Source organism: Tursiops truncatus, chromosome 4 (assembly GCF_011762595.2).
Source record: "Tursiops truncatus isolate mTurTru1 chromosome 4, mTurTru1.mat.Y, whole genome shotgun sequence".
Lineage (NCBI taxonomy): Eukaryota > Metazoa > Chordata > Mammalia > Artiodactyla > Delphinidae > Tursiops > Tursiops truncatus.
The window spans coordinates 89,649,937-89,674,588 of NC_047037.1; the positions used below are offsets into that span (position 1 = coordinate 89,649,937).

General features: G+C 39.0%; 1 protein-coding gene across 14 annotated transcripts in view; it reads right to left on the reverse strand.

Moving 5' to 3' along the window:
* BBX (BBX high mobility group box domain containing) overlaps positions 1–24,652 on the reverse strand; it is a 282,397-nt gene that overhangs the window by 35,550 nt on the left and 222,195 nt on the right. For all 14 annotated transcript variants that reach the window (XM_033855860.2, XM_033855864.2, XM_033855865.2 and 11 more), the window contains 2 exons: positions 16,700–16,780; positions 629–1,637 (listed from right to left, as the gene is read on the reverse strand). In XM_033855860.2, the coding sequence (XP_033711751.1) occupies positions 629–1,637; positions 16,700–16,780 (1,090 nt within the window). The remainder of the gene's footprint in view (positions 1–628; positions 1,638–16,699; positions 16,781–24,652) is intronic.

Consider the following 24,652-nt stretch of genomic DNA (forward strand, 5'->3'; position numbering starts at 1 on the left):
GACTTGTTAGACCTATTTTCACACATCTCTATAGTTGGAATTTAGCTTGGCAACAGGTAGTCCCCTAGCCAGATACTATATTTTAAAATAGATGAATTTATATGAAACACTCTATGGAATAAAGGTATATATATTAACTGGTTTCTGGATACTGTTATGTTTCAAAGAGCTCTTCACTTCAACTACAGTTTTGATTACCTCGTGGGGAGGGCCAGATAAGTTATTTGCTTCTAGAGTCTACAGGTCAAGATTCTGCCAAACATATCTGCTTGTTTCAGAAAATTATTACCATCAATTTTAAAAACCAGACTTAAGAGCTCTACACATGCAATACTGATCCTTCAAAACAAAAAGCCAGCCAACACCAGTAAAAAAAAAGGTTGGAGTAACTTTGAACACTTATATTCTGAGAACCACGTACAAAGTGAATAGAAACTCCCCTTAATGGTGCTAAAAACATATAGGTAAAATGACAAATGTATATAATCTAAAAACTGTAAAGAATTGTACAAATGTAAAATATTATTTTGATACTATACTGTTCTTCACTGTGGTTCTTTTCAATACGTTTAAAGGAGAAATTCTGCTAGGTTTCCATGTTCTTTTCAGATTTAGGGACATCACTTACCTCTGTCAACATTAGCTCGCAGAGAGGTGAGCATACCCTCAGACACCAGGGTTTTATAAAGAGCACCTTTGCAAGACCTCTCGGATTTCCGGGAGCCACAAGTCTCTATTTTTCTGTGACAGTCACTGTCCTCAGGCTTGGCCTGTCCCGATAGGCTGGGTGGTAATGCATCCTCCGTAGGGGTCAATGGTTCTGCTTTTATACCCTCTGGCACCTCACCAGAAATGTTCTTGCTGGCAGAAATACTGATAAAATCTTGAGGTCTTGACTCTTTGGTGGTGTCTGAGGATTTCTCCTTTGACATTTTCTTCTCTCTTGATTTCACTTTCTTCTTTGGTGGCTTGGCATCCAAAATGCTTCCCTTGCCACTTGAGGACGTGCGGACCTTCTTGCGAGGGGTTTCTCCAAGCTTCTCGATGCCCCAGTCTCCCTTTGCAACAGCTTCAATGGTGTACATGACACTCTCGATATCAGATTCCGAGGACTGCCTCTTTTTGCAAGTCTTCTTGGGTGTGGATTTATCATTTCCATGTCGATCCATTTTGTTTTTCTTCTTTTTCTTTTTTAGCTTTTCTGGTTTGCTTAATGCTGTGGGATCCTCAATGATCATAATTCCATGAGGATGGCACATGTGATCCTTTCTACTGGGAACATCGCTTATTATGATCTTGCTACTGGCAGAGTAAGAAAAATCAGGGAAGTGACTACACTTTTGATCTTCCTCTAATTCTTCCTTTTTAATTTCTTTGGGAGCTTCCATTTTTATACCCATTATATCATCCATTCGCAGCTCCTCAAAATTTCTTAATTCCTTAGAATCTCTTACATTTTCCTTAGCTGATTTTTCAAATTCTGCTTCTTTCTGTAACCTGGCTTCATCTATTTTCTCCATTTTTATTTCTCTTTCTTCCTTGCCCTTCTCCAATTCTTTAATTCTTCCGCCATCTGATTCTTTTGCTTTTATTAGCTTTGATTCTTCCATTTTCACCCCCTCTGATGCCAGGCACATCTAAACAGTTAAACATGAGAGAACAAACAAAATACATTATTCTATACTTGAAACTAGCTTAAACTTTTAAATTACATTCTTTTAAAAAATAATCAAAACAAACTTCAAACTTTACAAGTCCACTTCTGCCAAAGTAACTTAAATTATTCAAATTAATTAAAGGCTTTGTAATATATTCATTCAACTCTAGAGGAGTATATACTCAAATTCTCACTTTCCAGCTTCTCATGAAGGTTTCCTCTGAAAACAAGATTTGGTAAAAGAAGGATGGGATCTAGAACTGAAAGACCTGAGTTTGAGTCTTAATTTTGCTACTTGCTAACTCTGCACCTAGGATGAGTCATTTCAGTCCTCATTCCTCTGTTGTCTTTGTAAAATAAAACTGATAATTGTTGTCTCAGAGGATCCTGTGAGGTCTAAGTGAGATGATGCACATATGGCAGTACTTAGTAAATAATCCCCAAACTCTATTCAGATATTTACCTTTTCTTTTCCCTTGGGGAAATGAGAGAAATAGCAACAATTTCTATCTACCTGCTTAAAATTAGAAATGATAAGATGATTCACTAAAGATCTACAGAAGGTTCTGGTTAATGAACAAAACATTATAGGTCCACAAATGCCAAAAGATAACCTGAAAGATCACAAAAGCTCTGAAAAATAAGTGGGGGGTGGTTGTTTTTTTTTTAAATCCATTTGATGGCAAACTTGATCTGATCCAAACTTACCTGGCTGCAAATTCTGACCAGAACTTTTATCTGACTTAATGTGACTATTCATGTTTTTGCTATTAAGTCTCCATGAATTTGAATATATATTAGGGGAATTAATGGCACACTGTAAGATACACACACTGCATCATTTTCCCTAAAATCTGAAAAATTTTGAGCCCCCAAACACATCTGCGAGCAATTCGGTTAAGTTTTTAAACTCCCCAAATTTCACATATAGGACATTAAAGGAGAAACTCGCCATCTTCCTCTCCAGCAACTATGTACCTTGAAACTGCAATCTAAAAGCTATTTTCTAAAAGAGGAAATTACAGCTCATTGTAAAATTCATTTTCAGTACCTGGCTTTTCATTCAAAAACACTCCCCGTAAGGCTCCCCGGTGCTAGGCTCAGTGGGGGACACTAAAGGTGCAAAGATCAATAAGGTCTGTCCCATGATTCCTGACAGCTTCCACCCCAGCCCACCAGCCCCTCGGAGGGATTCATCACGAGTCACTACAAGGCTGATGAAGCCAACGGCAGCAGAGGAATTCTTAACCATTACTCATTTTATCTACTCTGCACTGTCAATTTAGAGGAAAAAAGATTATTAGGGCTTGCTGAACCCCCCTAATCAAGTACATGAGTAGGAAACTGATCTGTTTTAAAAGAAAAATAACCATTTTATGGAATGGCAAGTTGTCAGAGATTGTTAACAGCTATAAAATTCATTTTTTAAATGGATAATACATTGAATTAAACATCAGATACTATTTTACCTCATTTTTTCCCTTAGTACTTTCAGTATATCTCAAATCCTTCCATGAGAATTATGTTATGATTAGTAAGTCTCGCAAGAAGCTGGAGAAGGGGCGGGAGGAGGCAGACAGTGCAAGGTTTTTTTTAAAAAATGAACATGACAAGAGTACCCAGCCCTTCAGGATCATTCAGAGGGAAGATGTGTAATATCATGAATTCACAACAGAGCTGCCTTTTTCAGGAAATCATGTAAGTTAACTTTTAGACCTCAGCAAGCAGTTATGAAGACTGAGAACTTCCCTTTATTAAACCTAACCAGAAAGAAGATCAAAGCAAAACGTTAAATTAATTCTGAAACACTGGGATACATATCATCTTCCCTGCATGCTTTATTCTCAGGGGAGATTTGCTGTTTTTGTATCAATTTTGGAATAATTTTTATTTTCCTTTCTCAATTATCCTAGTCCTTCATGAATCTAACTATCCCATGTGGGGAGAGAGACTATGCTAGAAGAAGGCTAGAAAGGCATCCTCAAGGTGAATTTTATAGTTTTCAATCACTATCACTCTGGTGGCCTTTAATAAGTCACTTTAGGGACCTTTGCCACACAAGCACTGATTTTGCCAACGGTTTGCATTTGCACAGGTTCATCTTAGCAAACCCAATAACACTTTGCAAACTCTATTCTCAGCTTCAATGTATTTCAAAACAATTCTCCTCATCACCCCTGACAGGATTCTACAGCTAGGAATGAAATGGAACAAATGCAGACATTCTCTCTGGGGACATATTCTGGGAAACAGCATAATATTTCTTGGGAAGGTAATTACCCCGAACACTAGTCATGCTTTACTTCCTTGTTTCAGGCTCTTAAAGTTTTTTCATAAATAGAGCATGTTAATTCTAAATTATAAGAAAAACAATTACATGGCTGGAAGTTAAGCTATAAAAATAAAACTAATAACTACAATTCTCACCAACCAAACCCCCAAATAAACACAAATCAAACTCTCAGAGTTGGTGTCACTCTAGACTTACCTAATTATCTTATCTAATGTTATCTAATTTAACATTCTTCCTAATGTAGCAACTCATTTTATTATAAAAGTCCTGAGAGTTATACAACTTTTTGCACAAAGACAGTGACCATATTAGAGGGCAATGCTGTTTGAAATTTTTAAAATATTGAGCAAAAATCTATAAATCCTACCAGTCCTGGTTGTTCCCTGAAGTCACTTAAATTAATCCACTCCTTCTCTCATGTGACAGACTTTTAAATCCTAGAAGATAGACTTTATGTTCCCGTGAGTCTCTTCCCCTGGAACAACTGCTCATTATATGTAAAGGCTTCCCAACCTTTCAAAAGTTGGGTCCCTCTTATCCAGATGCAGTATGGTTGTCCTGAAGTGAGAATGGACTTTATTGAAATAAGCTGGGTTTCTGTGCAAGCACCATACTTGCTTGCCTAAGGCCACACAGTGAGCTAGGCAGGTAGCTTATACCTGAACCCACATGAGGATATAAAGGCTGAGAAATCGTTAACAGTACATCATCCTCCGCTGGGTTGTTGCCAGGCAAAAGTAAACAAATGTGTGCAAATAAAACTCATAAATGACATAAAGCTTATAAGGGCTGGAAAACAATGATGTTTCAATTTAGCAGTATTTTAGATTAAGTTCCTAGCCTTTCTGTAATACTCTAGATGAAAAGTGGAGCTATTTGTCAGTTGATAAGGACACTAATCTTCTAATGAGAACCAAAGATGAACTTGCCCCACTGTTTTTATTTTTAATTCATTTTTACTGGAGTATAGTTGCTTTACAATGTTGGGTTAGTTTCTGCTGTACAGCAAAGTGAATCAGCTATACATATACATATATCCTCTCTTTTTTGGATTCCTTCCCATTTAAGTCACCCCAGAGCATTGAGTAGAGTTCCCCGTGCTATACAGTAGGTTCTCATTAGTTACCTATTTTATACATAGTAGTGTATATATGTCAATCCCAGTCTCCCAATTCATCCCACCTCCCCTCCTCCTTGGTATCCATACATTTGTTCTCTATGTCTGTGTCTCTATTTCTGCTTTGCAAATAAGATCATCTATACCATTTTTCTAGATTCCACATATATGCGTTAATATATGATATCCCACCTGTTTTTAAAAAAACAGGTCAAAACTTCTGGCTTGTATTGGGCTTGTGGTCAATTAAAATCCTGGATTACCCACATACTATACTGGGAAGCTTGGTCTCTCCCATTCTGTATCTTTATACTTTTTGTAACTAGATGCAAGAGTTTCCATTTTTCCTTACAAAGTATATCTTTTCAAAATTTGAGTTAAATTACCTTCCAGCTTTGTGTTATAGACACATTTGATAAAGTTGCTTTTTACGTCTTTGTCTAAATCTTTGGTAATAAAGTTGAGTAGGTCATGGCCAAGGACAGAGCGTTCTGGCAAACCTCTAGAGCCCTTTCATCAGGTTGATTTGAACATTAATAAGCTCCAGCAATCTAAGAATGTTTAATAATCCAGTCTAAACTCCCCCTATTTTGTTTACAAGGACATCATAAGATGTCTGTCAGAAGTTTTGCTGAAATCTGGGTACAGTATGCCATTAGCATTCTCATAGCCTATTTTATAAGCATACAAAATAAAAAATGAGGATGGCTTGTGCACCAGTCAGGGTGTAACTATGCAAACAGAAACAACTTAAAGCATATCTAGCCAAGGGAATTTAATGCAGGGAATAAATTAATTACACAGGGATACCAGAACAGGAGGTCGTGAGGTAACCCAGGGATTAGCAACAGCAGGAAGGCACAGTAGGGACAAATGGCGGAAGGAGCGTTACGAAGCCCAGGGGCTAGGTCCCTGGTGGAAGATAGACCTGTGGTGGGCCAATCTGGAGGGAGCTGGATACATGGACGAGATGATGCCTTTGCTTACTCCCACCCCCTCCTCACCCCTTCCTTACACATCCCAGCCTCTCTCGTCCTCCCATCCCCTAATCTTCTGCCAGTGTCTCCCACTGGCTGAACCCAGCTAGAAATCAGGGGACACAGGAACCCAGGAAAGGCAGTCTGCAGCCACCTGGGATATAAGCCAGCATACAGGGTACAGGGATTCTGGGGAAGCACATTAGACAATAACTTTGGGGGGTGGGGGGAGACTTCAATAATTCCCAGTTTTCATCTTCTTTTCTATGAGTTCAAACATGATTAAAAATAATTTTCAAAAGTTTCTAGGAGGGCTTCCCTGGTGGGGCAGTGGTTGAGAGTCCGCCTGCCGATTCAGGGGACCACGGGTTCGTGCCCCGGTCCGGAAAGATCCCACATGCCGCGGAGCGGCTGGGCCCGTGAGCCATGGCCGCTGAGCCTGTGCGTCCGGAGCCTGTGCTCCGCAACGGGAGAGGCCACAACAGTGAGAGGCCCACATACCGCAAAAAAAAAAAAAAGTGTCTAGGAATTAATAGTCTGTATTTTTCACATGACATAAACAGAGCCCAGGAACAGCTATGGATGTAGTAACTCTTAGAAGATGCCATCACTCTGAGATGTGAACAAATTTTATATTGAGAGGCAGTTTCAAAAGGCAGGGATTCTAGAGAGATTGTCTATGACAACAGACTGACTCTGCCACCAATTAAGCTCCTTTTCTCTAAACCGTTCTGTGCCTGTTTCTCAATCTACGGAATGTGGATGTTAACATAGTACTTGCCTTAGGAATACTGTGAGGTTCAATGAATTGCACATGTATAGTACTTAAAATAGTGTCTAGCACAGAGCAAGAATAATGTATTGTGACAACCATCCCTTTGGGGCTTAATGTCATGTAGGATAAATGCTGGCTATTATTAGTAGTAGTAATATTCGTACTGTCTCATTAACAGCACATCATAGCCCTGGTAGACTAACTGCTTTGCTCCAGTTTTTCATTCTAGGGTTGAATGATTCTATATCCGCGGGGAAAACCATATACAACAAAATTAGATTCAGAAAGATCTTAAATCAATTATCTTTCAAGAAGCAACTCTTATTAAACATATAACCAAGCTCAGTTCTACTTTTGGGTACAAGCATTATCTACTCACATCTACTTTTGGGTCCATATATCAACACTTTAGTGGGACCTAGGAAAGCACACACAAACTACATTATGTACATATGCACGGAGTGCACATAGAGAAGCACACAGTGGACACAAAAGAACATAAATCAATGTGAACTCAAGTGAATAAAACTGCACTGTGGGAAGCACAGAATTAATGTCTGTTATTAATTGGCCAACTTGCCCTTTGTAGAGAGAGGGTTGGTTGTTAATCAGGCCTTGAAACAGAACATGCTTTAGTAAATGACAATTTATTCTTCTGTTATTATTTTAAATTGAACAATAACCTTCTTTAAAAGTGAGAATGGGGGCTTCCCTGGTGGCGCAGTGGTTGAGAGTCCGCCTGCCGATTCAGGGGACATGGGTTCGTGCCCCGGTCCCGGAAGATTCCACATGCCGTGGAGCGGCTGGGCCCGTGAGCCATGGCCGCTGAGACTGCGCGTCCGGAGCCTGTGCTCCGCAACAGGAGAGGCCACAACTGTGAGAGGCCCGTGTACCACAAAAAAAAAAAAAAAAAAAAAAAAGTGAGAATGGAAAATCATGTGCAGGACACCTTCTGGATGGAATTCCCATGGCTGTATTCAAAGAAGTTAAAATGTTAATGTTTTCAATCAAATGCTGGGCATAAATATTTGATATATATCGTTTATTTCCTCAGGAACTACTCTATTTTTTTTTTTTTTCCTGCGGTACGTGGGCCTCTCACTGCTGTGGCCTCTTCCGTTGCGGAGCACAGGCTCCGGACGCGCAGGCTCAGCGGCCATGGCCCACGGGCCCAGCCGCTCCGCGGCATGTGGGATCCTCCCGGACCGGGGCACGAACCCGTGTCCCCTGCATCGGCAGGCGGACTCTCAACCACGGCGCCACCAGGGAAGCCCCTATTTGTAATAACTGTAACTTCCGGGGGCAGGGGCACAAAATGTATCCTGTTCACCTTTGTATTCTCCTCCAAGAATATCCTAGTAAAAAAATGAAGACATTCAACAGATAATTGTGTTGAATTGAACGGTTCATTAATTCCGAGGTAAATGATGAATCTAAAATGCATTCTGATTAATACCAGGAAAGAGTTAACGAGTCTATAAAAAACAATGCTAATTATGACCATGCTGCTGTTTGGCCTAGACCAGTGATCACACTGTCCTTAGTTACGGTTCCCAGGAGCACCAGTGAAAATTAATCACCAATATTTTAACTTTACCTCTGACAACCGAAACCACACAGAAGTTTTTTACTGTTTCGCGTAGTCAGAGTGGCCTGATAGTGATGTGCTAGAAGAAATGTAAATCATTCCCAAAAGAAAAACAAAAATCATTATGTTGAAACCCAGATCCTTTGGATGTACACATGGGACAGACATATAAAAAACTATCCTCTTCAAATTGGTTGCAAAGGGAAAAAAAATCAATAAAGATACTGAAGGGATGAGATAAAATGGAGGGATTATTTTTCCTGTCCCTGAGTTCAGGGAGGCTGTCATTTTCAGTTCAGGTATGACCACACCTTAGGTTCAGGGTTTGTTATTGGGTAGTGGCTTTAAACACACAATAAATCTGTGCGGCACCAAGCTTTTACCTCCTTAAAGACATTTAAAAATGTATTCCTTTCTACAAATGTTAAGATACTGATTCATTTCTTTAATGTGTCCTGATTTAAAAGACTGAGTGAAATGGCCAGTGAAAAATAATTAATCGTGCACTAGATGAGAAGTAATACCACAGAAGAAGATGCTCTTAACTGGTACAAAGAAATGGGTAAGTAGTTCCAAATGTACCATATTATTTCACTCTTAATTATATTTTGTCTTTCATTGTCTGTTATAAAGGAGCCAGCTAGATTAAAAACAAGGCAGTATGGAAACAGACCCACTGACACTAATCAAGAAGTTTCCATTTCTAAATTTCTGCTTTTTAGACAAAACAAATGTTTTGCAGCCAAGGTATATTTACAATCATTTTGTACTGGCTTATTATCTGCCATAACAGTGTAGACATAACCCTAGGATGGCATTTCGCGGTGTTTTTCCAAGATGTGCATGTCTCCCATAATTAAATAGAACCAGAATGTTTTTGCCATAAAAATATACTGGTTAATGGTTTCAGAGAATAAAGAATAGCATCACTGCTAGGATAATTCAATTTTCTTTATTATAAAAGATAACTGGTCACAGAACAGTGGTCTAAGTGTCTCTCAGTACTAAAATCTGTGCATATTAAGTAGCCTACTGTTTGGTTTGCTGAAACAATTAGGCCAGGTGAAATGGTGGTTTAAATGTTTATTCACTATTTCTTCAGAAACTATACCATTTCTGAAGACACTAGATGGGGTGGGGATAGCCTTTGCTCCAAAAGGCCATTTACTGAAGTCTCCCCGAAAGGTGTTGAAGGAAGTCATTAGGTGCATTCCTATATTTCAGTTCCTACAAAAGGAAGTTGGTGCAATTGGAAATAAAATGAAAAGTTTTAGAATAGGAGTTTTCTGAAAATGACTTGCAACTCAGCACAAAAAGGAAAGAAACATACCACTTTCAAACAAAAGGCCCCCTCTAATATATCGTTAAGTGTTAGAATTCAATTTTACGATAAGAGTGCAGGTGAAGCTGAGAACTTGGGAACTACGTGTTGAGGTTCTAGGCTTCAGGGGGTTACAGTAGGGTGAAAGGATAATGCACATCAATGATATGAGGACACAACAGAACACCTGAATGGAGTCATACCTCAATCAAATACCACCTATAATTGGTAGTGGGGGGGGTGGGATTTCCTACTTTTTTCAATATAGTATAGAATTTCTGTAATTTTAACATAACTCATCTTTTCTTAAAGTGAGCCATAATTTTCCATAAGATTTAATTTTTATAGGTACTAGAATAAATTCATCTTTACCTACTCATTTGACTATAATTATAAGGGTTTTTTGCAAATTAGAACGCAAGGAAAAACTAGGGTGTTGAGGTCTCTGAAAATGTCTTCATCCCTTTTTTAATAAATAGGGTTAATGACAACTTTTCCAATTCCCTTGGACCCACCATATCTACAATCTTGCATTTTATACATATGAAGAGTATGTCTAGAGAGATCCAGCATTCTCTTTCTTCAACTTCACCGTAACAGATTATCAGTTTTACGAATTGAGATAAAGAAGAAAAGTACAACATAGACAAATCCAGCAATCCTGGGGTGACCGTGTTTTACCTTTCTTTCTTCTGTGCTCAGAGAAACATGGGTTTCTGCTTTCCAAACTCAACTGTTTACCTAGCTGGCAATCCCCTCGTGTTGACTCTTTCAGTACTGGATTTCTTCAGTTATCCCTTCCCCTTCAGCATCTTTCATCTCTGCTTTTCTACTTGTGGGGCCCCCTCTCAGTTCACAAACATCCAGGTTTCCTGAGGTTGGGCTCCAAGATCAGGGTAAACTGAAAGCCGTTCTTTCCCCACCCTCAGGTTCAGAGCTGGAGTTGTCTCGGACTCCCCTTTGCTTTACCTCTCACATTGACTCGATCACCAAATCCACCTGAATCCCCTGCAGCCTCCCATGCCCACTGCCAGCTCCCCCGATGCTGGTTCTCGTCTTCCCACACCCAAACGTCCACAGAGGCTTTCCGCTCTGTTCTACACAGCTGCCAAGTGAGGCTCTCCAAGCGCTGCTCTCACCACTGCACACCCCTGCTCCAAATTTTCAACCACCCTTCGTTATTTTCAAGTACAAATTTCTCTGCTTTACACTAAACACCCTCCCAATTCTGACTTGCAGCTACACTCTACCTTCACCTTCCATATACCTCCTAGCACAGCCCTCCCCTCTGCCCAGCTGATTTACTTGTCATCTACCTATTTCATGTTTGCCTGCCTTTATCTCTTTGCTCTATCTCCCCCATCTCTCCATTTAATTATGCATAAATCACAGTCTCTACTGTGTTTGGATGGTTAGGTATAAAGGGGTGGGGACAAGTGTAAATGGATGTTGGCAATGACTGTTGGACTCAGAGTCGGGGCTCAGTAGGGAAAGGAGAGGACGGTGACATTTGTACAGCAAACACCTCTAAGGGGGCAGCCATTTATCAGCTCTGACCAATTGTTCTCATGCAGAAAGGCTGGTCCAGTGTCTCCAGATCCTCTACATTCTCAAGAGAGGTCAGAGTACGCATTTATTTGAAATCTATAATTTTAAAATATTAGCCACTAATTCAAATGTAAGATATAATGCAGGTCAACAAATTGTGGGCCAAAGAAAGCATCTCTTAACAAAATTGGATGTGGCCCAAAGGATGCTAGTTTCAACCTCTGTTCCTCAACAACTCCTTCATCAAGAACCATCTTTCTTCACGTTTTCTCCCCTGTGCTGGGTCCCCAGAGCACTCCAGTTGATATTAATTTCTCCGTTTCCTGGTTTTACACGTTCACTTTGGTATCACTCAAGTTGAACTTCCTCCTTTCATTGCATGCTTTCCTGTGAAACCACTTGCACCATTAATTTATTTCTTATCCCTTAACTTTTTATATTTTACCTCTTTGCAACTGGAGAATAAGTTCCTGGAGAACAGGAGGCATACACTGTAATTTCCTACAGTCCTCACCGTATCTTCCAAAGTATATTCACAAACAGGCACTCACTTATTTAAGGGTGTAGGATGTATCTTGGCAGTTTCAAAAGTAGAATCACTTTTAAAAAAGGAAATATCAGCTCCATTTCTCTGACAGCAGTCTTGAACAATCTGTCATTTTGTTCAGCCATACACATGTGTGTAGGAGTAGGCTATCTTCCACAGAGACTTCTATAACATGCAAACTCCTATAACAAGTAACTTGCACAGTCTTTTCTATTCATCTAAAACAAGGTGACAGAATAGCACAGTGCTGAAGAGCCCAGGCTGTGGAGAGACTGACTGGGTTTCTACGGAGGCTCTAATATTTCCTGTTCACATGACCTCAGGCAAGTCAAAAAACCTCTCTGTCCTTTTGTTTCTTACTGTGGAAAAGAGGAATGATAATAGTACTTACCTCAAAGGACAGATGTGAGAATTCAATGAGTACATATAAAGTACCTAGAAAAGTGCCTAGCACACAGTAGATAATAAATGTCGGTCATTATTATCTTACGTTAGATAATAAAACTTACTTGCAGATAAAAAAATTAGAAGTAAAACAAATAGTAATATTTTTAGGCTTATGCTCCAGCCTTTCATGGCACACCAAACACCAAAACTGGATCTCGAGGTAAGGTCTTCCTATACCACTGATCTCAGAAGAAGGCAGGTAGCTTGAACAACCTCGCTGTTAATAGCACGGAGTAGGCCCTCAGAAACTACTGTTTGTTAGAATAAATGAATAAACTGCTCCACTTGCTGTACTAGGCAATATTAGTAACAGGTATCTTTAAGTGTAGAATTTTCTTTACTAAAATGTACAGATAAAGATGTTTCTGTGTGCTCTCCAACTATAGCAATTATAATACACAATGATCTCCAGGAGGATGCTTTGCTATTCTTTATGTGACCTGACCTAATTAATTTCAAAAGGAAAGGAAACACAATACATTATAGTACCTGTGCCAATTAACTGATTAACTGAACAGTATGAATCTCATGGAGGTTCAAACATAAAGGACTGTATTTTTTTCAATTCCCTGACCTCAGCAGCACAATGCCAAATCTCCCTTCCTAGCTGGAGTAGATTCCTGAAAAATACCTGGAATGGATTCCAGAATTTTCAGGTCACTTTCAGCTATTAAAAACCCACCCAATTTAAAATGCCAATCAAACGCCTGAAGCAGACCCTTCCACCAGAGCATCTCCTGGCTTGGGGTGCTGGGAAATGGGGAGCGCTCCTTGCAATGCCCAAACTGAGAGTGCAGGCCAATCTAAAGTCTCCTTCTATCTGCCGCCAGCCTCCTCCAATTTTCTTTTTGCCTGCTGAAGTGGGTGTAGGGCACAGCAATAAATATATGCCTACAATATTTCTTGCTTCTCTCCAAGAGAAGAGTTTTCTTGCAAGCAACAAACCCTGTCTTTGGGAAGGCTCCTCATTCACTCCTTCTCCTATGTCCACCCACCAGAATGGAGCTGGGAAGGGTGAATGGTTAGTTCTGGGGCTGGTTCCTGGACCTTCCTTCACAAGACATATAGCCTCTGGTTGAGAGGACAGAGGAAGGAATGGTGCAGGTAAAACCAACTGTGCATGGTTATGTCTTTGTCTGTTCCTGCTAACTCCCATAAGACTAAATGACCTTGACAGAGATACCAAGGACAGAGACAACTTACAAAATATTTAACAGGCAGGGGTGCTAAGCAATCAGAAGGGATGTGGTCTCAGGGGTAGAACAGGGTGCTGCAGGCCCCTTGCTGTGCTGTCCAGTCGCTAGAAGGATAGGGGAGACCTGGGATGCTGGCAGTTACTGCAAAGGTACTCAAGGGGTAGGGTCCCAGTCTTTTTACCAACAATAGGAAGTATTCTGTATTTTAGTACTGGGACAGCTGTCCTGGTGCAAACAAGCTGAACATCACTCCTGTTTGTGGGAGTTCCTCAGAGTGTCCTCAAGTGAGAGATGGGATGGTCCCAGGCCTGCCCTCTCCCCACGACCATTCCGTGGCCTCTTGCCTGATCAAGCTGAACTACTTTCTACTTGTTCACTTGGCCCCTGGAAAACTCATGCATCTTTGCAATGCCAAGACAGTGCGTCAGGCTATGCTAAGTCTCTCCCTGCTGCTGACTTCCTCCAGTTCTCTTTTGGCCTGGTCAGAGAGGTGAAGGGCACCGCAGTAAATCAACGTCTAAAACATTGCTTGCTTCTCGCCAAAACATGAGAAGACACTTCTGGTAGTACGACCCCTACTCTTTAACAGGGGTTCTCTCAGAGCTGTCTTCACTCTGCTTGACAGAGGCCAGGCGTGAAGAAGGGAAAGCACTGCCTGCTTTCCTCCACAGGACAAGGAGAAAAGCCACAATATTCCAGATGACTGTCAATCCCATGATAGCCCCACCCATGGGGTTAGGGTGGGGAAACCCTTGGAGTGGTAAAGGGATGACAGCTGGATAAGGCTGTCTCTTTATAAATCCCAAGAGAAGAATCTAGCCCAAACTGAAGGTAGCTTGTTGATGGCTTTCCCTTTAGAATGTGTAAATTTAAAGCTGTCCCTTAGGATATCAGACAATGGCATCAATTCTGGGCCACAGGAAAAATCCTCCTCAATATCCTATCATACTTATTTAAAGAGGTACCCCAAATAATTAAATATTATACTCTGTTCAAGAAAAAATGAACATCAAATACACAACGAATAAAAAATAACTGAGGAAGCATATTTCTACTGGTGATTATTTAGAGATGCTGATTAATCCATTGTGCACATATTTATGTTTAATTATAAACTGGGAAGGCTTTAGGATGTTATTCTAAAACACACTCTATTAGCATTATGGCATCATATTCATGTGGTGCAAATAATAATGTGAGGAGATTTTCTTGGTAAATTATTTTTTACCAACCCTGTTCCATCAAAAGCATATTATTTTTACTTGGATGTTATAAGAAACTAAGTCTGAGTATAAGCTGATTTGCTATAATTGGAATAGGCTTATTGCAGTCATTTTACCCCTTTAAATTATGATACCAACATTGAAACATCTGTTAAACCATAGCATCTGTTTTATATTTGGGATGCATCCTTACAAATTTGAAGAGTGTTCTTTTTAATGAGCTCTGATTTAATGGGGAATCCATTTTTTTGTGACTGTTATGCCAAAGAAAGAAAACGAGAAGACAGATTCACTGCTCTAGCACCCCGCCCATGGCAAAGCACCTCTAAGGTCCATACATTTCTAATACAAAACTATTTAATAAACAAATATTCACACTGAAAGCTAGTGTGTTTTATAAATCAGTGTTGTTTAATATTTAAAAGACCATATGGATATGTCTGTATATATGTACATACCCCACCCCCCTGGAAAGGCAGAAAGGGCCATATTCATCTTATTTAAGAAAAATAATCACTTCTTTCAAATGAATTATCTTGACAATCTGTATAGTCTTAAAGATACTGGACAAATTTATGGCCTCATAGTCTCCCTGTTTACTAAGACACGTTTACAACTCTAAAGGCAGACTCATTGCCAGATCTTTATTATTTTAGTTCTATCAGAAACAGTACTTTGCCACTGACTTACCCAATTCTTTTAAAAACTATTCCCTGGGGCATTCCTAATTTTTCTAGTCATTAGTAGCCCTCTACTTGAGTCTGAATTTCTCTTATACAAGAAGCATGTCAGCTTCATGTCAGACAAAAATGGATTAGTTTGTCCCACTATTTACATACTTTACTGTTTCAGGCCTTTTTATTTTTATATTCCTAATTTGGATCTGGCTGGCCTTTAAAAGCTTAATTTAAAGATATTTAGGGGGAATTCTCTGACGGTCCAGTGGTTAGGACTCAGCACTTTCACTGCTGGGGCCCGGGTTCGATCCCTGGTTGAGGAACTAAGATCCCGCAAGCCACGAGGTGCGGCCAAAAAAATAAAATAAAACTTAAAAAAAAATAAAGATATTTAAAACTGCTAAATTTTTATGATACAAGCTACCATAAAATTTAGAAAATGACAGGTTGTCCCATTAAGTTCAATAAACTCAAATAATTTATAAAAGAACCATATCACAAAAAAACTCAGAAGGAACTCATTGGAAGGAAGACAGAAAAAAAGAGAGAAAAGGAAGTTTAATATAGAGATTTTGGGTCATTCATTTTGTACCTCCTAATTTGCCTCACCAAAAGAGAAAACTGCTACAACAGTGTCCAGGCGCTAAAGCCATTTCTTGCACAAGTCCCCATAGGGCAGATCGGTCCAGCTTGGCAGAGGAAGCCTTGTTGCCACCCATCCCAGCAATGACCACTCCCGGCATCTTCTCCCCCCCACCATCCCCCGCCAAGTGAGGGCTCTGTTCTTCTTAGGCTTTACAAAAGCATCTTTTCTACTTTGCCAAAGGAGTAGTAGCATTTTACACCCACATCACATCAAATGTACAACTGATAGATGCTATAAAACCAGACTTTAGAACACATCCTTTGAGTTCTTCACTGAAAACAACCCCAAATTAAAACATCAACCACCTAGCTTAACAGTAGCGCTTTCTAGGGATTTATAGATATCACAAGAGAATCAGAGAAGAGGAAAATGACGTAGGCCATTCTTCTCGGTTTAGGATGTACTTACTTAACCAATTTGAGAGAGACAAAAACTGACCTTATTTTAAAATACTACCTGTGAAAAAGATTTTGCAATTTCCCCGGGTAACCTTTTTCAATGCTTAATGACTTTTCGTAGCAAAAGTCCACTTCCTTAAATTAAAGGTTAACCCTCTCGTTGAAAATTAGATACAACACACTTTATGGTCACAGGTGAGATGGTACCGTTTAGGGAACACAGTTACGATTAACTTTTTTGTGACTTCGACCACTGCAGATCTTATCACAACATATTCTTAGAACTTGCCTCTGCCAGTTGAAAGAGTGCAGACTTCCCACAGCGTTTTACAGGTTCAGCACTGCCCAACTGTGAAGTGTTCGAAGAAATCTATATTGAAAACAATTCACATAAGGAATATTAATTGTGATATCAGAATTTTCACTCCCCATTCACATATATTCAGGAACTTTCCTTAGTTTAATGAGAACGTCATTGCTCCCAAGTACCAAATACGCTTGGGATTATAATTTCGAAACCAATTTTAGTAAATAGCCTCAAAAATAATAACAAAAAAACAGGAGTATGACTGATTCACCTTGTTATAAAGCAGAAACTAACACACCATTGTAAAGCAATTATACCCCAATAAAGATGTTAAAAAAAAAAAAAAAAAACAGGAGTGGCTTGGGTGGCTGTTGGATGACAAGAGTATTATTATCTTGAGAATTCCAGGCCCTAAATTTAATAACTCTACCACCTTAAAACAAATTATGCATTTCCATTTCCATATAAATACCAACTCAGCAACTTGCCACATAGAAAAGAGATTTAATGTCATTTTATATTTACTAAAAAGCAATTAGTTAATTTTTTGTTGAAATATATTTGGAATCACTGTGAAAAGACAGCCAACAAGACAGTCAACAAATTTTGTTTTGAGAATCCAACATAAATGTGCTAGGCAATATGACAAGAGCTGGTGAAGCTAAAAGTTTTACATAAAACACTGGCACTGGCTCTGAGAGTATGCTCTGAAGTACACAAAGATTGACAGTCAAGACCACAAATCTCAAGAAGCCATACAGTTAAGAACTAAGTTGTAACACATCGACATACACACAACATGACACTGTGACTGCATCCTCTTCTGCAAATCTGGTGCAACAGCAGCCAGGCACTAATAACAATGAACAGCACTGTCCTTTCTCGTTTTTATATGAAAACTTAATTTTCAATTTCTAGCTTAACTCCATAAAGAATGGAGAAGGGCATACATTCTTAAAGATCTTTACAAAGTATTCTTCTCCTAGAGAACTTCTATCATCATTAGAGCAGCTAGCTATGGTCTAAGCTTTTAATATTCTTCGTGATTCTGAATTCTTTCTCAGTTTAAGACAGAGGTATTTCTCAGTTCAGTTTAGGAGGTAAACCTACCTTGTGTCTATACCTTACAGGTGACCCCAAGACCCCCAGGGAATTCTATGGAGCTGTCAGCCCCAGAAGAGACTGGCGACTTACTGCTAGAGAAAATTCTCCCTAGAACACCTGCTGAATAAGAGCCAAATATTTAATAAGCTACCTGGGCCACTCAGAAGGGACTAGTTTAAGAAAGTTTTAAGGAATTTTTCTTCCTGGGTACTATCATTTTTCAAAGAGTCCTTTCCTATTTATCCTAATCACTTACTTTTTCTTTAGAAGATCAACTTAGGGGCTGAATCATTTTGAAGATTTTCCTCTAGCTGAATTTCCTCTGATATATGCCATTTCTCCTTTTTTAGACAAGGTGAATTCAATTACTAAGCTTATCACTAGACTAAGAGAAATAAACACATTTAATATAATCACTGACTCTAGTGACTTGGGGGAAAGAAGTACTGAACATCAATGCCAGTCCCATGAACCAAGGTTGTATAATAGAAAGGACATGGCTTTTGTGTCAGACAAACATGCCTTCATTACTTCTTGCTGTGTGGACTTAAGCAAGTAATTAAGACCTCATCTTCACCTTCAAAACAGAAACAATACCTGCCCCACATTAATTACTTCTGTGAAGATCAGATGTTATGTGAGTGAAGAGTTCGGCACAGTGCTCAGCCCACATTATGCTCTCAATATACATTACAATTATTAGTAATAAGGATTTATCATTGTTAACACTAATAAATAAACTCTTTTAGGACACTTCCAAACATTAGTTACAGACTAAAATTAGAACAGAATTAAAAATTGCAATGTCAGAGGAGAATTATTAAATTTAATAATCTATAAAATATTAAATTTGTCACATAATCATACGATACCCTCAAGAGAACAACAAGCTGGGTGATGCTCCCCTACACAGCCTGACACTGTTTTGTAGCTCTTCCACTGGCTCCCTCTGCTGTCGCTTTTGCTGCTGTAGGTTTATGTTCCCGACGCTGTGTGTGTGTGTGTGTGTGTGTGTGTGTGTGTGTGTGTCTGTGTGTGTGTGTGTGTGTCTGTGTGAGCGCGCGCGCGCATGCACTACCACGAAGCCTGTCAAATGCCTGCACGGCACACCCAGAGGCTCAGCGTCGAACTTCTGACCGCTCGGATGTATTACCTGCCAGCTGAGTTAATGCACAGCTGTTCGAGTCGAGGCTTGAGAATGGTTCCTTGCCTTGCAAAAGAAACCCTCACCTAATGTTTAGTAGGAACTATTTTCCTCATCACTTATGGGAGGATTTTTACCTGTTTGTAGGTACAGGGCAGTATTTTAAATGCTCAAGGTTGCTGGAAGCCTTATTTTCAAAGGATGTTGGGGGAGAGTCAACATATTTTAGCAGTCCAACGTTTCTAGAATCACCTAACAATAAAATTTTCATAGAACAACTTAGCGGTAAGATATAGTTTCTAAAAATGTCTTTTGGCTTCTTAATTGGGGGCAGGGGGTTGAATACATGTTAATGTCTGCAGCACTGGGCATAGCTGACCTTTCTTTTGAGAGTCTCCTCTGGATTTCCAATACTGCAGAGTCCTTGTTTTCCTCCTACCTCTCAGGCCACTCCTTGCTGTTCTTTGTTGGCTCTCCTTTCTATAGAGAGCACTTAAATGTTTCCCTCAGGGTTTTGTCTTAGGGCCCCCACTCTTTTTCTTTACACATTTTCTCTCAGTAATCTCATGTAATCTCTCAGTAATCTCTGATGGCTTCTAATATAAGCATAGCTTGTGTAATGCCAATTTGTTATATCATTGTTCATTTCCCTGTTTGTTTTTTTTTCTATTTAAGAGACATACACATCCTTTCAAGTAAGAATAATGTAGCTAATACATGTTTTTCAATGACAGGTCAGCTAGTGGTGGAAAGTGTGTGTTATGCTACCCTCCTGGGTAGGGGGCAGTAGCAGGTCATACTGTACAGTATGTTCATGGCTATGCTTTTTATTTTCCTCAAGTTGGATGGTGCTTGCTAATCTGTTAACTCCACTGTAGTCTCTCCTCTGCCTATTATGGAATGTTCTGATAAACAGGGTGGGTGTTAAAAGTATGTGATGTTCAGCAAAAGCGCCAAGAAAAATTATCACCCTGGGTGTTAAAACTGTTAATTTTATAGCTGACTGAGGTAGGGGCGCACACCAAGGAAAGAGGTGGTAAAGATCAAAAGCAAATTAGCTGGAAGGCTTTTGCAATTATGAGGGGTATCATAAACACTGTAGCCTGGGAGGAAATGACTAACAATTGTTGAGTGAATAAATGAATCAGAGAACAAATGAACAATATGAGATGACTAGTCTTCCTTACCTTAAAAGAAATATTAACACTTCTAATAAACCATGTAAGACTTTCACACTAATGAGCTGCAGTGTGAGTATATGGAGTCTGTGTTGAGTGTAATATTCCGTAACATATTGGGCATTCCATCATGAAAATGAATGCTTTAAATGTGCACCTATTGCTTATATCCAATTGTGACGATACCTTGGTGAGATTACGGTTGTATTTATATTGGCAAAGTAAAAGCCTTCTAAGGAAAGTTTTAATGTTCAAATCTACCTGTCTAAATTGTCCAGATTAGCTCCCTGTCTTCAAAGTAAATATGCAATTTTTCAACGCAAAGATATACTCTAGGTGTAAGAGTCAGCCACACAGCAGAGAAGAGGATATGTGGACCAGGCAAGGCTTCCAGACTTGTTAAATAACGGAAGACAACAGCTCCCTTCTGGCATTACATTTGGTCATTAGTCTTCAGTAAACAAGATCTAAACAGTGACAGATGTGTCACTCTACCTGTAAACAACAAAAAATGCAGATAGGAAACTCACTTTGACAAACTTAATGGATCAGAGCCTGGAAGCAGAGTGATGGCTCTTCAGAAGGGCCGAGTTGAATCTAGATGAATTATGAGCATCAATACAGAATGGGAGACAGGCTGAAATGCGAGGAAAACAGGCTCTGCACTCTATATTTCTTTCTAGATCTTGTAAAGCAGATGTATCTTTCTCCCTTTAAACATAAACATTTATGAGGAACCTACAAACAAAATGTTCTTTATTCAATTTCATGGTTCCATGCAGGTTACTTCAATGGGTTTGAAAACTATCAGATTTGGTTAAGAAGGAAAGATATCCTTCTCAGCTTGTGACACGGAGACTCAAGACATAAAAGAAAAAATATTTTCAACTTAAAGAAATGCCCAGGGCTTACTGTTTTTTTAAAAACTGCGTTTCTAGGATAATTGTATTACACGATAAATGACCAATAGCTAATGTCTTCCTAGAGTTATGAACACTTGTAAATGAAATTAATGCGAATGGTCTCTAAGAATTTTGCAAGCCTGATCTTAAAGTGATATTACAAAGCTAAACATTTTTAAAGAGTAAATTGTTTCCTAAATTATACAAACACCTACTTTTTTCTAAGTGCACATAATAGGACTGAGAATCCCTCTGAAAAGGGATGAGGGGTATAAAGTGGTCCACTGGGTAAATTTCTATTATCTGCCCATTCCTTCCTCACTGAACCCTTTCCCTGTAAGTTCCAAGAGATACCAGAAAGTGCCTTACCAATGCTGATTTAATAACCTGTGGTAAAAATTGCAAACCACAGAGCAGTGATCTCAAATTGCGGTTCCCTAATAGGAAACTTGTTGAAAGTGCAAATTCTCAGGCCCCACTGCAGACTTAATAAGAAACTTTGGGGGTGGGGTTCAGCAATCTGTGTTTGAAGAAGCCTTTGAGGTGACTCTGGTGTATTTTAAAGTTTGAGAATCTCTGCTATAGACTAATTAGAACAAGAATTTCAAGAGTCTTTGTGTTTTCTCAAAGGTGATGGGTGTTTTATGAAATAATTATAAGAGTTTTAGGGATACAATCACAGTAATTATAGGCTATTCTATTTCTACTGCAATAGATATGCTCATAGCAGATTGTAGTAGATAATTTTATTAGTTCATCTAGTTAGCTATTGTTTAGCTTTGAATAAACTAGCCCAGTACTGGGCTGACAATATGGTCAGATCATAACATGAAAGAGACTGAAACTTCTCTTGAGTCAGCTGAGGAAAGTGACTGGAGAGCACAAATATCCTTAGAGAACCATGTACTATACTTTTCTTGTATAATCACATATAACATTTACAAATAAACAACTAAGTATGTAATAATTTAATTTGCTTAGGAATTGCAAGGGCTCTTAATTGTCAATCTATGCAAAATATAACTGGGAAAAATAATATATGGAGTTGAGAAGGGGAACTGTATTTGATTCTAGGGCAGAACATTTTATTTTGGTTTCTCCATCATGCATGTCTTCCTCTGTTAATGATGCCAGAAACAACTCATAATAAGTTTTCAAATTAATTTTTTTAAAGCTTCCTCAAATCTTATAAGTGCACAGTCAAAAACCCTCAGAAGACAAGTGCCATTGAGGAGAGGAGTAACATCTGGAAATGTCTCCCTGCACAAATCCTAAGTAAGAAGAGGTTCTTCCCCAGAAAAAAACTTTCTTTTGGAGGAGTGAGTGTACTGAGCAGTAAGAACAAATTAATTTAAGAGAGGTATGGGATCTTACTCTCCAGAATCACAGGACAGTGGCTGTTACACTATCAAACTGGTTCCTCAGAGCTGCCCAGGGCTTTGAGGCACCTAATAAATCTGATGGTCATCTCACTTAAACAAGAACCACACTCTGAGTGGCAATACCTGTTAGAAATGCATCAGCTGAGGTATATCATACAAACATTTTTAATTAAATTGAAAACTCTTGGTAAATAGTGCATATGTAAATATCAGATATGTCAAAGACGAGCCACTACGTTCTGATATTCATGCTACAGAGTGTAGAATTTAATCAAAAGGAATATATGGCAAACAACTTCTGTTTTGAAGGAGCTGTTTCTAAAAGGTTGGATGGGACTGCTCAGGTACCAACATTAAAAATAAATTTACAGTCATCATGTCAAAATTCTTTTTTACCTTTGAAAAAATTATTAGTATCAAGTAAAAGGATGTCAATGACTAGAGGAAAGCAAGGAAATATTAAACAAAACTATTGCCCACACAATGAAAAGAAAAGCCTGTTTATCATAATGAAAAATTATGATAAAATCTTAATTTATTCAGATTCATCAAGCAAATTGTTCTTCGTGAAATGATACCATTATATGATATTTTTGTTACCAGTTTTATACAATAGCCCTCAACGAGTAAAGCAAAAACTGTGGCAGAGAAGCCTAAGAGATAAACAGGCCAGAGGGTTGGATCAAGTCATGGTGGTTGACACAAGTGTCCAAAGAGGAAGCAGCATTTGTTTTTTTTTTTAATGTAAGCACTAAAAGTAATTTTTTCTCATTTTCAAAATAAGATGCTGGGTTTTCTCTTGCCAAAAGGATATAATTTTACATTTCATTTATGCAGCACTCTTTATGCAAATGAATCAAAGTGATTCAATACATCAATATTAAACAGAACAGTCTTGCTTGTCATTTTCTCTCAACCCTATAAAAAATTGCTTAGTTTATTATATGCATTTTTGCGGTACGCGGGCCTCTCACTGTTGTGGCCTCTCCCGTTGTGGAGCACAGGCTCCGGACGCGCAGGCTCAGCGGCCATGGCTCACGGGCCTAGCCGCTCCGTGGCATGTGGGATCTTCCCGGACCGGGGCACGAACCGGTGTCCCCTGCATCGGCAGGCAGACTCTCAACCACTGCACCACCAGGGAAGCCCCTATTATATGCATTTTTGGTTGAAATTAATAAAAAGGAAAATGGGGAAAGACCTAAAGCAGAAGGCATCTTATTTTTACAAAAGGGATATATTTTATTATTTGTCATATAGTGCTCATTAGAAATGAGCATACGGTTGAGGCCAGGGCTTCTGTGGCAAAATCAAGCATTATCAGATTTGCCTCTCATCATACCAACCAAGAAAATACTCTCTAGTGTGTACTCTCTCTCTCTGGCTGACAATCTGAAGAAATCTAAGATCCTGCATGAGCTGACCTGACCTAAGCCCAGGGTTAAACACTAATAAAAATACTGGCTGAAGCTACATCACACCCAAAGCTAAGCACTGATGATCTAATAGGTCCTATTCACCCCTGCATTCACTGTGAGAGTTATTCATCAACTACAGCATCTAATTTCACTACTGGAAAAATTTAATGAATTGGAATGCTATGGCCTTCACGTTGACAATTTTCCTAAGCTTTTAAAATAAGTTAAAAACAAGGCAAAATGAAATAAATGAATTACTGGAAAGTGTGTATTCTACGTGAACTCTTTAATGAATGCTTGTAAAATGGGTATAAATTCTGGAGCTGATCTGTGATTAGAGAAAAGGCAGCAAAAAGCAATAAGCAGCCTCCCATGTGTATTATGTTAGTAATGGCAAGAGGCATGCCTAAAGTTCTCTATATGTTATAAAATTCCATTCCAATACTTCCTGAGCTCAGTAAGTTTTCTGAACCCAATGTGTGTGTGTGTGTGTGTGTGTGTGTGTGTATATATATATATATATATATATAAAGAAGGCCATACCTCTGCAAACTGAAACTATAAGACACTGATGAAAAAAATCAAAGATGACACAAACAGATGGAGAGATATACCATGTTCTTGGATTGGAAGAATCAATATTGTGAAAATGACTATACTACCCAAAGCCATCTACAGATTCAATGCAAGCCCTATCAAATTACCAATGGCATTTTTCACAGAACTAGAACAAAAAAATCTCAAAATTTGTATCGAGACACAAAAGACCCCAGATAGCCAAAGCAGTCTTGAGGGGAAAAAAGGAGCTGG